Below are 16,467 nucleotides of genomic sequence, written 5' to 3'. Positions count from 1 at the left end.
ATTCCCATAACGCCGGGATCACGCCCTGAGCCGAAGGCAGACGCTTAACCGCTGTGCCACCCAGGCGCCCCCCAGGCTTGTTCTAATAGCATCAGCAACAGCTGGACCATGGAGAGATTGCTGGAGTAGACTTGGGGTGGCTGGTTGTGGTCTTCACCGGCATTTTCCTTGCGGCTGCTGGCAGCCCTGGGGGGCGCCTGCCCCAGAGTACCAGTGCTTGGACGTGGGAAGCCTGGGGGGTCTGGGTGGGCTTCGAAAGGACAGATGGGTGTGGACCCCAGCTGGCTGCAGAATGGCAGGCACCGTTCACCACCAAAGTGGATCAGAACAGGCTGCTCCAAAGTAGCAAACTTTGGCATATTATTTTGAGCTTAAGACAACTGAGAAATAGCATACAGGAAGTGCTCTTTGCCTTCCACTTTTCTGCCTAAAAGCAGGGCATAAATTTCCTATGAGAAAGGTTTTGTTTTGTTTTTTTTTTTGAAGCGCACACGTGTGCACAGACACTGGGGGGTGGGGTGGGGTGGGCAGAAGAAGAGAGAATCTGAAGCAGGCTCCATACCCAGAGCCCAACGTGGGGCTCAATCTCACAACCGTGAGATCATGATCTGAGCCAAAACCAAGAGCTGGGTACTTAACTGACTGAGCCAACCCGGGCACCCCCCCCCCGTTTTTTTTTTTTAATTAGTTTTGGAGGTAGAATTTATGATTTATCAGTTGCATATTAACATCCAGTGTTCACTACATCAAATGCCCTCCTTAATGCCCATCACTCAATCCCTCCCCAACCAACCCACCTCCCTTCCAGTGACCCTCAGTTTGTATCCTATATTTAAGGGTCTCTTATGGTTTGCCTCCCTTTGGTTTTATTTTTCCTTCCCTTCCCCTAGGTTCATCTGTTATGCTTCTTGAATTCCACATAGGAGTGAAATCATATGGTATTTGTCTGACTTATTTCACTTAGCATAATACTCTCTAGTTCCATCCACTTCATTCCAACTGGCACGATTTCATTCTTTTTTGATGGCTGAGTAATATTCCATTGTATATATATACACCACATCTTTATCCTTCATCTGTTGAAGGACATCTGGGCTCTTTCCATATTTTGGCTATTGTGGACATTGCTGTTATAAACATTCCCCCCCCCTTTAAAGACATTTTTAAAAAGTAATCTCTATCATCAGTATGGGACTCGAACTCACAACCCCAAGATTTAAAGTAACACATTCCACCAGCTTAGCCAGCCAGGCACCTCAAGAAAGGTGCCCTCCTATTCCAGGAAGGAGAGAACATTCATCACTGGAGATGGAAATCAACACCAAGAGGACTGTACAAACTGGGCTAAAATAACCCTCATCTTCCATTAGTTTCCTCCATCTATTTCCTAGTCCCTCTCTCCATAATACACTACCCTACCAGTCTAACCCCTTTCCTTTGTCTACTCCACAATTTATCACTTTTTGTTAAAATGGTATATAAACCCTGAACCTACACATTTCTTTGAAGTTTCCACTTTTCCATAAAGTCTCCTGTAAAAACATCAAGATCCATGTTTTTTTTCACCTGTTAATCTGTCTGCTAAATTCACAGGCCTCAGGTGGTGAGCCTGAGAGCTTAAAATTTTCCTCTCTATCACCTTGCAGGTGATGGGTTGACTGCAGAATGGAAGTGGAAGTAAAGGACATTTTATGGGCTTGTGTACTGATTAAATGCTTAAAATAAAGAATTCTATGTATTGTATTTAAAGAGTAAAAAAGGAAATTTTCATCAAGTCACTCCCAAGAATAGTCTTATTAAATCCCAAGGAAAACAAACAAATTAAAAAAAAAGATACATAAGTTTATTAAAAATCTGAAGATATGTAACAATTTATTGAAGTCAAAAAAATAAACTCTTTATAAAATCTAGAAAGGAAGAATTAGGAATTAGATTTTAAAGGATGTAGAAAGAATTCCTTATAAAAGTTTTTAATACTACATTCCTTGTCAAACTGGGACTTGGAGGGCTTTTGGCGTTCCACCCGACTGCCTTGAGAAATGGGTCAGCAGTAGCACATGAAACCGGACAGAGGAGAGACGCACATTCACTTATCCAAATGTAGCAAAAAGCACCATGTTTCCTACTCACTAGAATGTAGCTTCTACCGTAATTCTTTAGAGCAATGAACCTTGAGAATCCATTTTCCCCACTCAACGAAGAGCCATTTGTGCCTTTGTCCTAATACCTCTGAGTACTTGCCAGGGGTTAAAACACTGGCTGAACCATCATCGGACTCCTTAGATGAAGGCAGGTAAGAATGTCGCAGAAGGCGGTTTACTCTGTTCTATTCTTTCACATCTCAAATTCAGTACGCTGGTCACAGTTAGGCAGGTAGAAATGCATTAAAAATTTCAGAACTCACAATAACCTTTTCCAGAAGTAGATTAAGATCACCGCTGTGAAGCAGGACAGAAGAGCCTGGGCCAGCAGTCTTTTCCAAGACGACGGCAGCATGGGTGTGAAGAAGAGACAAAAGCCATCCTACAAGGGGGAGGGAGAAGGGAATTAGACCATTTCAGAATGCCCCACACCTGAACTCAATAAAATACACTGGCGCTTCTGGGTTCAACAGCAAGATAACTCCTGGACTTAAAGTAACAGAAAAAGTTGCCCAGAGGCAACCTGTACTGAGGAAACTGAGTTAGGATTTGCAAGGAATCCAACATAGGGGAAAGAAGGACATAGGAGACACTTAACTTTGTCACAGCAAGAATACTCATCTTTTGTGAGTTTTTTTTTTTTTAAAGGATACCAACCCCCTTATCCACCACATAATCAGATAAAAAATGGGCAGAGAACCTGAATGGACCTTTCTCCAAAGAAGACCTATAAACGGCCAACAGACACATGAAAAGAAGCTCAGCATCACCCATGAGGGAAATGCCAATCAAAACCACCATGAGAGATCACCTCACGCCAGTCAGAATGGCTAGTATCAAAAATACAAGAAATAACAAGAGTTGGTGAAGATGTGGAGAAAAGGGAACTGTTTGTGGGAATGTGAACTGGTGCAGCCACTATAGAAAACAGTATGGCAGGTCCTCAAAAAAATTTAATACACAAATGTCATATGACCCAGTAATTCCATTTCTGGGTATTTACCTGAAGAAGACAAAAACATTTATTTGAAAAGATATATGCACCCCTGTGCTCATTACAGCAGTATTTACGATAGCCAAACTGTGGAACAACTCAAGTGTCCATTGATAGATGAATGGATAAAGAAGATGTGGTATATTATACAATAGACTATTACTCAGCCATATAGACGAATGAGATGTTGCCATTTGCAACAACATGGATGGACCTAGAGGACATTATGCTAAGTGAAATAAGTCAGAAAGTACAAAAAACATGATTTATATGCCGAATCTAAAAAACAAAACAACTTAAACAGATTTATAAATACAGAAAACTAGAGGGGAGGTAGGTGGGGAGATAGGCAAAATAAAAAAAAAACCATGCAGCATTGCAGATTTTTATTTATTACTATAATTTTAGATTTTTATCTACTTGAGAGGGAGCTCACGGGGGTGGAGGGGGGAGGAGAAAGGCAGAGGGAGAAGCAGCCTACTCCCTGCTGAGCAGGGAGCTGGAGGCAGGACTCCATCCCAGGAGCCCGGATCACGACCATATATCATATGCCTGAAATTAGTAACATTGTATGTTAATCATACCAAATTTTCAGTTAATAAAAATTAAAATTTTCAAAGAGAAAAAACCTAAGGGAACACAGACTACTTGATCACATTCTTTCCTGAGCAAAGGGCAGATGCCATTGGGAAACCAGCAGACCACTAGGTGGAAAACGATCACCTAAGACAATAAAGCAAGCAGCTCCGTTCAGATAAACGGAGAAGGGAATCGAAGTCCAGATAGCGGCCTTTTTCTTTAAAAAGAAAAAAAGACAGTGGGAGAGAGTGGGGAGTGCAGAAGGAGAGAGAGAAGAGAATCCTCAGCAGGCTTCACGCCCAGTGGGAGGGGCTCAATCTCACAATCCTGAGATCAGGACCTGAGCCAAAAATCAAGAGTCTGACACTTAACCGACTGAGCCACCCAGGTGCCCTGAGATAGTGGCATTTTAACTGTGGCTGGGAGGCGTGTGGGCACGTCCCCTTTACTCATCTGGGGGAATTTGGGCTTCTTGATGTGAAAGGATTATTCCTTAGTTAATGTTAATTAGCCAAAATGAGAATAAAAGCAACGCCCTCCTCCCAGTCAACTGCCTCTTCAACTGCAGAGGGCCCTCAGGGACCAAAGGCCTTCGCAAGACAGACTCAGGTCTGGTTCCTAGAGTGCACAGGCCAGGATGTGGACGAGCAGCGCTCACGCCCAGAAGAACGCAGGAATTAACGCCAACACCTCCAATTGTTCATATAAGGTCAAGGTTCTGATTCAGGTACCACCTCCCCTCCACGAATGCGGCCGAGTTCATCACCACAGGTGATGCCAACTGCCTGGTTTTAATACTTCGGCCGTATTTATTCTGTAACTTGGGTCACTACAGTCCTTGGTTCAACTCCAGTAAGGAAGAGAGGAACAGGAGCCTAGCTCAGAAACCAAGACGCATGCTATCCTCTCACCGAAGGGTGGTGGGCTTGCTTTATCAGCAAACCGGTTTAGGAGCTGAGGGGTTTAGGAGCTGCAGGGCAACAGCCTGCCCCTCGAGCCTACACCACAGAAACCAATGACCTACAGCTGAAAGCCAGGGCACCTGGTTATCACCCAGTGAAGGGCTGGGTGCAGAGAATCAGAAGTTGAGGAACCTTGAGTCAATACCACCACTGGGTGCCTGCGCACTCTCTCCAAAGCCTCCGGGCGCCAGCTCTTCCTGAGAGCTGTTGGGGGCTGGAAAAGGGGATGCCTTTTCACTCTCACATTTTTAGGGTGGTCTCCACCCTGCAGCGCGGTGGGGTCTGTCTCTCTAAAGGTTGTTTAACAGGCAGAGAACAAAGAATCCATTTGGCCCAGCCCCCCCCCCCGCTGACTTTACCAGTCTGGGGATCTGTATAAGCGAAGCATCCCGATGGAACGTAGGCTCACCCCTAAGACCTGCAAGGGTAAGGCCAAAGTGCAAACCAGGTCGCGTGCTGCGGCTTCAGAATGGGCTAATAGGAGAACCGTCTAGTGAGGGTGGTTTCTTTTTTTTCTTTTTTCTTTTTTTTTTTTTTAAAGATTTTATTTATTTATTTGACAGAGATAGAGACAGCCAGCGAGAGAGGGAACACAAGCAGGGGGAGTGGGAGAGGAAGAAGCAGGCTCATAGCGGAAGAGCCTGATGTGGGGCTCGATCCCACAACGCCGGGATCACGCCCTGAGCCGAAGGCAGACGCCCAACTGCTGTGCCACCCAGGCGCCCCGCGAGGGTGGTTTCTGCCAGTGTGACTTCACCAGGAGAGGAGAAAGCCAGACTTAACACCAAAAGCCCTCGTCTCGCTGAAAGGAACGCCTCACCGGCTTGAAAATGCGAGGGCGCTCCCGGTGCTGGCCACGTGGGCGCGCCCCCGGCTGCCCACCCCCGCTCCCCACGTCTCCCGCGCTCACCCAGCCGTCGTGCGCCTCCAGCCAGGCGCGATGCTGTCCCGTGAGCCGATTGCAGAGGAAGTCCACCAGGTGCCGGCAGTCCTGGCGGACGCCGGCCTCCCACTCCCCCAGCTCCAGTTCCTGGTCCGGCCCCAGGTTCGAGTAGGTCCCCGACGGCGATCTCTCCAGCAGTGTGCCCGCGAAGGTCAAGAGCGCCACCACACGGCCCCAGCTTAGGGGCTGGGGGTGGGCGAGTATCTCCCGCTCCACCTGAGCCACCAGCTCCACGCGGTTGCCGCCGTAGCCGCGGTAATCGGACAAGAAGCGCTCGTGACGCTGCTGTACCTGGGCGGCCACCGAACGCAGCACCGCGGCCTCGGGCGTGGACGGCGCCCGCGCAGGGGTGCCGGGCTCCCGGGCGCAGTACTCCAGGTAGTCGGTCAGCAGCCGCGCCGTGCGCTCCCTCAACGCGTCCGCCATGGCCCGACCTCTCCCCAGCCGGCCCGGCCCGACCCGGTTTTCTAGCCCGGCTGCGCCTCCGCCCAGGGAGGGGCCGCCTCGCCCCGGTTCCGCCCGGCAGTTGTTTTTCTAGGTCCCGAGGGGAGCCTTTGATGGGAATCCCATCTACACCTGTTCCGGCCCCAAAGGCCAGGCCCAATGGTGTGCGCGTGTTCACCTAGCGATCAGAGACAGAGTGAGACTTTTGGGGGGATTATTGTTTAGCTCTGGGCCTGTGGACTAAGAACCCAGAGGGGACAGTTTGGGAAGTTGAGCTAGACTTTTGCCTCTTCTTAAGAAGAGGCTGACACAGCCCTCCACTGAAGATTCCCTTGCGAGGATTATCAGCATGTGTCCATTGGGCAGAAGGATCCAGGTGTGTGCTGGAGATACCTCTCTTTGGACCAGGCATATGCGTCAGGAAATAGGATACGTCTGCCGGCTGCTAGAGTGTCCATACTGGCTGTATTCATTCATTCACTCATATTTATTCAGAGCCTGTTAGCACTGGAATGAAATGGGGAACAAGGCATGTGTTCCCTGCTCTCAAGAACCCCACAGTCTAGTACTGAAACAAAGAAACTGGCCCCCACAGTAGAGTTTATTATCCCTATGGTAGGAATGGTTGAGTACTCAGCTCCAGCATAGTGGCTGCTTCTGGTAGCTACCATTCCTATATTGCTTAGAATTCTCTTTACTTTTTACTGGCCAAATTCCTCAATACTTCAAGCCTCTGTTATAGTTAATATTTCTTATATTAACCTTTCTGTGTTCATGATGCTCTATGGCTTCTTTCTCCTGATTGGACCCAGACTGACACAGAATTGGTATTAGCAGTGAAAGTTCTGGGGGTGCAGTGGTCTGGATTATGTTGAAATATCCCACTCAGGGTGAAAGAGGAGTTGGTGCCCCTTGTTTCACCTACAAGAAAAAAGAGGCAAGACACTTGGGAGGTCCGTTTGAATTTGGAGGCAACATACACCACATATGAGTGTGTGAATTCGACCCATCTACAGGCTGGTGGACTGGGAGGAACAAGAGAAGGTTCTGTAGGGAATTTAGGCTGCAATACAAGCTGCTCTACCACCTGGGTCTTATGCTCCAACAAATCCAATGATATGTGAAGTGTCAAATAGGGATCCTGTATGGACACTGCAACAGGGGAATTCCAGCACAGACCTCTGGGTTTTCAAAGCAAATCTGTGTCCTCTTCTGCAGAGCCTCTTGTCCTTTCAAGGAGCGGGCTCTGACTTGCTCCAGGTAGAGCCTGAATGGCTAACCATGCGATATCAGGTGACTGTATAGCTTGAGCTCTCATCGTGGGGATGTTGTTTGACCTACCTAGACATAAGGTTGGCCGTGCACAGCAGCAGTCTGTCATCAAGTGGAAGCGTTTATAAGACTGAACTCAGGCGGGTCCATGAGGTACAAGTACATCACATGAGTAAGTGGCTCAGAGTCCTGCAACACCAATTCTTACTGCTTTGCCTCCTCCCTCATTCCATGCCTGTGGCCTCCAAGGAATTACTTCTGATCAACTGAGGGAGAAGAACTCAAGCCTGGATTACAGATGGGTCCATGTGATGTGCTGGTACCACATGCAAGTGGACAGCTGGAGCATTACAGCCCCACTCGGGGGTGACTGAGAGAAGGGGTGAAGACACTGGTAAAGGAAAATCCTCCCAGTGGGCAGAGATTCAAGCCAGATATTTGTCCGCTATGTCTGGAGTGAGACATGGCCAGAGTACCTCTCTACATCGATTCTTGGGCAGTTGCTGATGGTTTGGCTGGATGGTCGGGGCCTTGAAAAGACTAGGACTGGAAGATTGGTGACAGGGAAATCTTGGAAAGAGGTGTGTGGCTGGATCCCTCTGAATGGGTGCAGACTGAAGATATTCACATCCCATGTGAATATGAGGAGCAGACTCTTAATAATCAGAGACAAACTTCTGTGCTCTCCGGATGTCAGAGAGCTTCTTTGCCCAGCCAGCACGGTGCTTGCTCTATGGGCCCGCAAACAAAGAGGCCATGGCAGCAGGGAGAGCAGATGGCAACAGTGGAATTCTCCCTACAGAGGTTGAGGTGGCCGCTGGTACTGGTGGGTGCCTGGCTACCAACATCAGTGATTCGTTTATGGTGAGCCTAATGAATTTCATCAGAAGGGGGTATAAGTCCCTGTATATTGAGCTCCCATCTGAACTGTTTTTGACGTCTTATGGGTTCCCTCGTGGAGTTAGATGTTTTGATATATGTTCATATTTTATTTGCCAGACAGTCACGATTTTACCTTTTTGAACATTATATTTTAGCAACAAGCACAGTTTTTTCTTAGATTTGGAGTGGTTCTGTGGTGAGTGGTGAATCCCCCGGCCCTGCCATTAGCTAACTCCCAATAATTATCAGTTGAACCAAACAGCAAATGAACAAATTAACCTCTACACAGAATTTCTTGATCCACACGATGCAAGGAGGGTTTGCAGTTAGATTTGGTTAAAATCCTGGCTCTGCTACCTAGCAGCGGTGCAACCGTGAGCAAGTTAGTCAACTCTCCTAACCTCAGTTTCCCTACCTAACAAATGGAGGTGATAAACTGCAGCATCCAGCTGTTCCAAGGATTATGTGAGCTGGTGTATGCAAGGTGCTTAGCACAGTGACTGGCACATAGGAAAAGTTCTTTACAGAGAAATTTTTATTATAAGTATGAACTAACCCGGGTTATTATGCTCCCTTGTCCCGCTTTTAACTTAAAATCAAAACATAACATTTTGGTGAGCCTTGCCTATCTGGTTTCTTTATTTTGTTTTTTAAATACTGAAAATACCTACAGACTACCTGCTATTTTTCCATATATATCTATTTAGCAGTTTTATTGTGATAAATAAATGTGCAGCTGTCACCACTAATTCCATGACCTCAAAGGAAATCCTATACCCACTGGCAGTCCCTCATGTTTCATCCCACCCCGAGCCCCAAGTAACCACCAAACTACTTTGTCTCTGTGGATTTGTCTATTCTGAATATTTCATATAAATGGAATCATACACTGTGTAGTCCTTTGTGTCTGGCTTTTTTCGCTCGCACAATTTTTTCAAAGTTCATCCATGTTGTGGCATGAATCAGTACTTCATTCCTTTTTTTATTGCCAACGACATCCCATTGTTTGGATATACCACACCTCGTTCATCTGTAGTTGAACGCTTGAGATGTTCCACTTTGGCTACTATGCACATTTGTGTTCAAGTTTCTGTGTAGGCATGCTTTCATTTTTCTTGGGTACAGACCTAGGGGTGTGAAGCCACCTATCTTTGGGGAGCACAGATAGGTTGACTTCTGCTTCAGGGTTCCTGGTTTATGATAAGGTCAAGTGTTCACCAGCGGTGTATTGGTTAGATAACCTTAGGTTCAAAGACAGGCATTTTCTGTTGTCACAATCTTTGTGTAAATGCTCATATCATACTTACATTTAGCTGTCCATAGTTATTTTTGAACGACGAACAAAGTATCATTCCTGATCCCATCTTCTCACTAGAGGGTCAGAACCCTTTTTATAATGACACAAACATACTCATTTCATTTTTTTCACCACAAATGGCCATGAGTCAGCCCATTGTGGAGACTGACCAGTCCTGAAGGCCAGCCTAGCTCCAGCCACGTCCCTTCTAGAGAATGAGGGGTCTGTGCTATGCCTTGAAGAGTGACCCGATTCTCTCCTGTCACAGGTTTAAAGCGAGTGGGTTAGCCTCATGTTCTTGCAAAGGATCCAGAGAGACAAAAAGATTTACTGAGTGCTTTTCCCCAACTTGCCTCCTCAGAATTTCTGGCCCACCGCAGTCCTGCCCAGTCCAGATCTCCAGGAACTGTATCTATATTTTTAGGACCTGTATTTTTTTTTTTTTTGAAAGATTTGAGAGAGAGAGAACAAGCTGGGGGAGGGGCTGACAGAGAAGGGGAGACAAGCAGACTCCCCACTGAGCGGGAAGCCCAATGCTACTGCGAGGCCCCATCCCAGGGCCCTGAGATCACGACCTGAGCTGAAACCGAGCATCAGACGCTTAACCAACCGAGCCACCCAGGTGCCCCCAGGACCTGTATTTTTAACCCGCTGTTGACCTGAGTGGTTTTCTCAGCAGCTAAGTCTGGGAGATGCAGCTCTACAAACCCCTGTTCAGCCAGCTCTCCAGGGCTTGGGAGGAAGCCAGCTGGCAGCAACAGGGCCCCAGCTCCAAGCCCAGTTAATCTAACCTACCTGCTGGGCTTACCCCCAGGATTCCCAGGGCCCTCCTCTGAAGAGCTTTTCAGCAGTCTACGGGCTCCAGCTGGTCTCCAGCCTTTCCCACTGCCTCTCTGTGCCCCCCTGGAACCTCTTCTGAGAGCCTCTCCTTCAGCCCCTCTCCTCAGTGACCCTCATCGCCACTCCCCTTTTTTCCCAAGCTGCTGGAAGGGCCTTAATGCCCTCAGGGAGTTCTCACACAGTGGTGCTTGAGCCGGGCTCATTAGCCCCATGAGCTGTTTTCAAAGTAGAGTCCCAACCCTGAGACCCTTTCAGGGGGGTCCCCCAAGACCAAAACTATTTTAAATACATAATAATACTGACTCTTTCTTTGTATGTGTGTCCTTTAAGACTCTAATCCTCTGAGGAGTTACCCAAAGGCTCCTGATATGTGGGGAAAGCATCACCAATGGAATGTGTGCTTCTGTATTCTGGGGTTTTACAATTTTCCTCAGCCTTACTTTCTAATATGGTGAATATTGATAGGTATAACCCACATAACCAAAAAGCTCAATAATTTTTAAGAGTGTAGAGGGATCATTAAGACCAAACACCTTGAGAACCCCTGGTTCAGATGAATCTCTAACTGATGATAATGACTAATTGGATACATGAGTGGGGGGCTGCTTAAGGAGGGGAGGATATGGGGGTGGGTTGAGGGGAAGAGCGAGCAAGGGAAGGGGAAGAGGGAGGATGGGAGGAGATGGGGGGGTAGGCATGGGAGAAAGAGAGGGAAGGGAGGAGGAGAGAATAGGAAGGGGAGGGATGGTGGACAGATGGAGGGAGCAGGGAGCTAACACCTGTTGGAGATGAGCCAAAGGCTGGGGTAGGTGCTTTTCATATTTCAGTGCTGTCCTTTCACACGCGAGGGAACTGAGGCTGAGAGATTCAGGTATCATATATGCTGTACTGGGTACAGCTGGGTCTGAACCTAGGTGCACATCGTTTGTCACCATGCTGTCCCCCTCGAACTTACAGCGGAGTCCTGGTATAGTGGACTAGCCAAGCAGCCGTGACAGTCCGGGATACAAACACCTTTATGACCTTATGCTGCCTTTAAGCCGTTTATAATCTGGGGAGGGTGTAGAGGCCAAGGGGTGAAAGAGGGAAGTGGATCTGGAGTGCCTGCCTCCGGTTCAGTCCAGAGTAGGGCTGGCAGTAGGGCCCCACTTCTGCGAGGCCGGCCACCCACTCCAGAGCAGCTGCCTTGATTTCGGTTCACAGGTGTTTCTCTTAAATGCCCATCACTGCAGCCCTCCTTACCTGGCCCCCCTTCCTGCCTAACCCTTCTCTTCTCTGGCTATGCACACCTGCGGGTGCTTCCATGTGGGCTGTTCACCACAGCTGGGTTGGTAGGTTTGCCCCCAAGTCCTCTAAAAAAGAGAAAAACCGATTACAAAACTCCACTCAGCATTATTTTCAATATGCAAAATACACTTTATTACCTGGAGTTACCCCGGCATCCCCACATGGTGTAGCATATTTCAAACCAAGTGTTTCATCGATAAATACTAAACAACACCCACTATGAGATCAAATACTTCCAGGGAAGGTGGCTTACTGCCAGTGGGGATAAGTGAGAGTTCTAGGGAATACTTCACAGGTTTTTTTTTTTTTCATAGCTTTTTTGATTGGAAAGTTATGGACCATTTTTGCACATATACGGAAGTTGTTCTCTGCCTCTCCAAACATCTAACCTTGAATTTGCTTCCCTTTAGTTTCGGTGACTTTTCCTCTGTCCTGTTCTCCTTCACTTCTGGTTGGTCCAGGTCAGAGTGCAGAGACACTAAAGGGTCTGTAGGAGAGAGGGAAGGGGAACCGTGACGACGAGGAGACCAGGAGCAGCTCTGGGATGTTCTGGGAGTGGAGCTGGGGAATCCCGTGTGACGCACTCTGTGGCCTGACTCCTTCAGCAGCTGGCAGGAGTTGGGGAGATCCTGTGTCCCTGCCCAGCGTGGAATCCACTGGGGAAGGGGAGAGCAGTGGCTGAAAAATGGGCCCTTTGGACCAACTCCGACCCTCCTTCCGGGCTCTTTGGAGTCAAGCAGGGGCCTTTTATTCTCTCTCTACCCTAGGGTATGCTGTGTAGTAAGACCCTCAGTAAAATGTTTGCTTGGCAAATGACTGAGTCTAACCATCATATTTACTGTAAAAGAACTGATGGAAAAGCTAGCCTGGCTGTTTTTTGACTGATTGGCCCATTAGGATACCCGAACAAGTCGTTTTGAGGGTGGGCCTCTCACATGTCTTCATGTTTGCAGGAGGCCAGCCAGGTCCAGACCTGTCTGCTGGCCGTGCCCTGGGGCAGCTCTGGAGGGCCTCTCTGAGGAGCAGGGCCTGGGGCTGGGCCCACAAGGCCAGAACCACGACTAGGAGAGGGGTCAGGCTGGAGCAGGGCCCAGAGAGGAGACTGGACGATCCAGGGCACTTGGGCACCACGGGACCCTAGACCACCCACAGGGCAGACCTCAACCAGGAATGATTTTTAGTGCGTGAGGTGACCTTCTATTTCTCTAAGTAATGCATGCTATCTTAACAAGGAGTTTTCTAAAACAAAGAATAAGCCTCAACACCTTAAAAATAAGAAAAAGAAGGGAACTTATAACAAAAACACTTGGAGTCTTCCAGAAGGAAATGCTGAATTTCAAATAAAGACAAGTATTTTGTGTTATTTTTTCTCACTATAAGAGAAGCAAAGACATTATCACTTGGGACCTATCAACTAATTTGTGTATGTAATTACTTTTTCAATGCAATAAATATGAATATACTTCATATGGCTATGACCTACTATGATACCTTTAGTATCCTGAGTGGATACTGCTAATTCCAATACACCTAATACTACTAGCAGGTTTTTAAGTAAGTTTGCTGTCTTGTGTTCCCACACAGAAAGGTTTTGTTGCTTTGAGAAGCATTTGTGTCACAAACAGCATCCAGCTTTCCCTCAAATGACAGGAAATATCCTGTCCAAGAAATCCATCATCACAGAATTCATAAATCAAACATCCTGTCCCCTTTATGCATCTCTCTCCTCCATTTATGACAGTTCACACAGAGGGAAATGTTTGATCTGAAAAAAGACAACGCGAGACTGAAAAAGAAACTTCTACAATAAAAACATTTTTCAAAAAGGATCTGTGTGCAATTATGTTTGGAATTGGGATTTTCTTCTATCACAGACCAATCAACGTGGTCTGCCTCATGCAGTCCGTTAAGGTCAGCACTTCTAGAGGAAAGTTCCAAAAGACACAGGGCACACTGAGAAGAATCAGATTTTAAAGGGCTCTGAAAACAAATTTGATTCAAGGAAGTACTAGGGGACATATTAAATGCTGAATCCGATTGGTAACCGAACGGGTGGAGACTGTATAATTAGAATAACCTTAAAAATGGGTACATTCTAAAAAGTGTTCAAAATGCAAAGTACTGTACTTGAAGGTGTTCTAGTGCCGAAGGCCCACACCGATATCTTTCCAGGGGTGGTCGTTTTAACAGTAAGATCGGGGACGCTGAGTGAACTCGCAGCCGCGGAGTCGCTCCTTTTAGCTACGTTGCAATAACCCTCAGATTCTCTAGAAGAAAGATCTATTTACACAGGATGGTTTCAAATTCTGTATGTTTGGTGAGGAGATGATTAAGCCCAGACCTGCAAAGGCACAAACAGATAATTGTTAGTAGTTAACAACTTGTGAAACTTGAGTTTAAAGACATAAAATCAAGGTTATACACACACACACCCCATCCAAAATGAAGCACGCACATGTCTTTGCACCTTACTTGTGGCAACTCAGAGGTGTTTTTTCGGACCTGCCTCTTCCCTAGCTCTGCTTCCCCATCTGCAGGGCACCTGCGGCCTTCTTACTAGGGCCTGGAGACGCGTAGGCTGCGTACCACACCATGTGCACCCACACACCTCCCGGAGCACATGAACGCGACTTTACTAATTTAGGAAACTCTTGCCCTGGAAGATGAACTCGTAGATAACTTTGTCGTTTGTTTCAGGAACTTCACAAAAATCCCTGATTTATCTTAAGAGCAGGCTACTCAACTACTCTCTTTAGAAAAGACACTCACTTCTCAGGCTTACACAGAGCATCACATATGAGCGGTTACTTTTCAAGACTGTCTTCAAAATCCTCTCCCTCCCCCAACTACATGTCCAGCAATCTTAAAACTATTGTGCCACAAATTTGTCTAATCCTAATGAAATCTGTCCATCTGGCCTTAAACCAGACCCCCTTCCCACACCTCATGAACATCTCTGTTTTCCCCTTCTGAGATGCCACTAAGTCTGTCAAGTTTGTGCTCTGTCCCCACTGAGGTAAGAAAGAAACTTAGCTTTGCTTTATGACAGGCTATTTTGGAGGTATTTCTGGGGAGCCAACATCCAGCAAGGTCACAGAGCTCTTTGAGAATCTGATGAAAGCCATGAGGACGCTTTCCCCCAGAAAAATGGACACATGAAATGTGACCTATAATTTCAGGGGTTTCACGGGTTCCCTAAAGCCCCTCTGTGGGTCTCACAAAGGTGTGTCACCACGGAATACAAATGTCCCACTATTGGGAGGTGAGCTTGGCACCCTGTGGTTTGCCAAAGGCTAGAATGAGAAGAATCCTACTTTTGGGATCAAAGGGGACTGTTTGGAATACCTGGCCCCATTATTCCCTCAATTACGTGCTGACACACAGTTGTTTAACCTATGCTCGAACACCTGCATTGCTGGGGGACTCACGACCTCTCCGGGGCAACGCATCCCTTCTGTGGCCACAGACAGAGCTGAAATTAGAGCTCTGCCTGGCTGACATGACCCAGGCTTACTCGAGCCTCTGCTTTACAAGGCCAATCACCCCTCTCACACACAGAGTAACATAAAAGAACGTCTCTCTTACTCTTAGGGTATGATCCCATGATCCTGAGCAAAAAGCGGTTCCATCAGGGGAAACTCGGAGCGTACTAACGCGGTTTTCATGTCCAAACAGGATGGAGACTCGGGACCCCTTCAGGACATCCCAGACATTGATGGTATAATCGTTGTATCCAGCAAACAGTAGGCGACCTCAAAGCAGGATATGATAGTTACTGAACCAGTTCTTCCCTTTCTGTTTTTCTTTTCATGACTTTCACTCACACAATCAGGCAGTCGCTTGCTCATTCACTCACTCAATCCACAGCGATCTTGCGTCCACTTTGTGCCAGGCACTGCACTGTACCCTGAGGACTCCGCAAAGACAGCACAGTCCCTGCCCCTTGTGGACGGTGCTGGTGGGCAGGCAGACACGTGAATGGACACGTGGTAGCACAGGGAATAAGGGCGATAATCAGAGTGCTTAGCTGTGTGTATAATGCTGTGAGATCTCGGAGGAAGGGGAATCAGGGAGGGCACTGCGCAGGAGGTGGTAGGAGCTGGCTCTTGAGGGCTGAGGAGGGGTTCGCAGGCAGAGAAGGGAGGCAAGAGATGTTACAGGTAGCAGTAGCAGCATGCCGGCGTAAAAGCACGCATTTAGACTGGGGGGCAGTGTCTGGGGAAACCGGTCCTATCAGAACTGCCTTAACTGTTACTAGCAGCCTCCCCAGCAGTGAGGACAGAGGTGCTGTGAGCCTCAAGGCATCGAGAAAGGGCTCTTGCTTCACCCCCTGCACCTCTGGAAAAGTCCCTTTTCAGGGATGAAGGGGAGACGGAAGGCTGAGGAGGAAATGCCTAAGGAACAGCCCTGCAGAAGTGAAGTTGCCTGCCTTGTTGTCTTGAAGAACAGCAGCAGGGGGACAGCCTTTATCCCCCATAAAATGAATGGGGTCATGGGGCGCTTGGGTGGCAGAGTGGTTAAGCGTCTGCCTTCGGCTCAGGGCGTGATCCCGGCACTGTGGGATCGAGCCCCACATCAGGCTCTTCCGCTATGAGCCTGCTTCTTCCTCTCCCACTCCCCCTGTTTGTGTTCTCTCTCTCACTGGCTGTCTCTATCTCTGTTAAATAAAATCTTTAAAAAAAAAATGAATGGGGTCGTGAAAGAAAACCAGGGCAAATGCGGACTGCTTAACCCACTGGCTCATGGGAAGTTCAGCTGAGCGAAAGCTTGATGGAGAGCTGGGTTTCATTTAGGTCCCGATTTACAGTCCCAGGAAAGTTTCCAAA

General features: G+C 47.6%; 2 protein-coding genes across 3 annotated transcripts in view; both read right to left on the bottom strand.

The window, feature by feature from the left end:
- Positions 1–2,400: 2,400 nt before the first annotated feature.
- BCL2L10 (BCL2 like 10) lies at positions 2,401–6,045 on the bottom strand. Its single transcript, XM_011230580.3, has 2 exons — positions 5,587–6,045; positions 2,401–2,523 (listed from the first exon to the last, which is right to left on the bottom strand). Exons 1-2 carry the CDS (start codon positions 6,043–6,045, stop codon positions 2,401–2,403), a joined length of 582 nt encoding a protein of 193 aa, XP_011228882.3.
- Positions 6,046–11,746: 5,701 nt separating this feature from the next.
- The window catches only part of GNB5 (G protein subunit beta 5), a 42,416-nt gene continuing 37,695 nt past the window's right edge, over positions 11,747–16,467 (bottom strand). For both annotated transcript variants that reach the window (XM_034660967.1, XM_034660968.1), the window contains exons 10-11: positions 15,227–15,393; positions 11,747–13,982 (exon numbers count right to left, since the gene is read on the bottom strand). In XM_034660967.1, coding sequence (XP_034516858.1) covers positions 13,971–13,982; positions 15,227–15,393 — 179 coding nt within the window. In that variant the 3' untranslated portion in view covers positions 11,747–13,970. The remainder of the gene's footprint in view (positions 13,983–15,226; positions 15,394–16,467) is intronic.

This window comes from Ailuropoda melanoleuca, chromosome 5 (genome assembly GCF_002007445.2).
Source record: "Ailuropoda melanoleuca isolate Jingjing chromosome 5, ASM200744v2, whole genome shotgun sequence".
Classification (NCBI taxonomy): Eukaryota; Metazoa; Chordata; class Mammalia; order Carnivora; family Ursidae; genus Ailuropoda; species Ailuropoda melanoleuca.
This window is presented reverse-complemented; position numbering and strand designations above follow the sequence as displayed.

Excerpts from the sequence above, each read along its gene's own strand:
- BCL2L10 (XM_011230580.3), bottom strand. The coding sequence starts at position 6,045 with ATGGCGGACGCGTTGAGGGAGCGCACGGCGCGGCTGCTGACCGACTAC. Across the intron at positions 2,524-5,586 it reads TGGAGGCGCACGACGGCTGG|GATGGCTTTTGTCTCTTCTT; the intron begins GTGAGCGCGGGA and ends TCCCCCTTGTAG.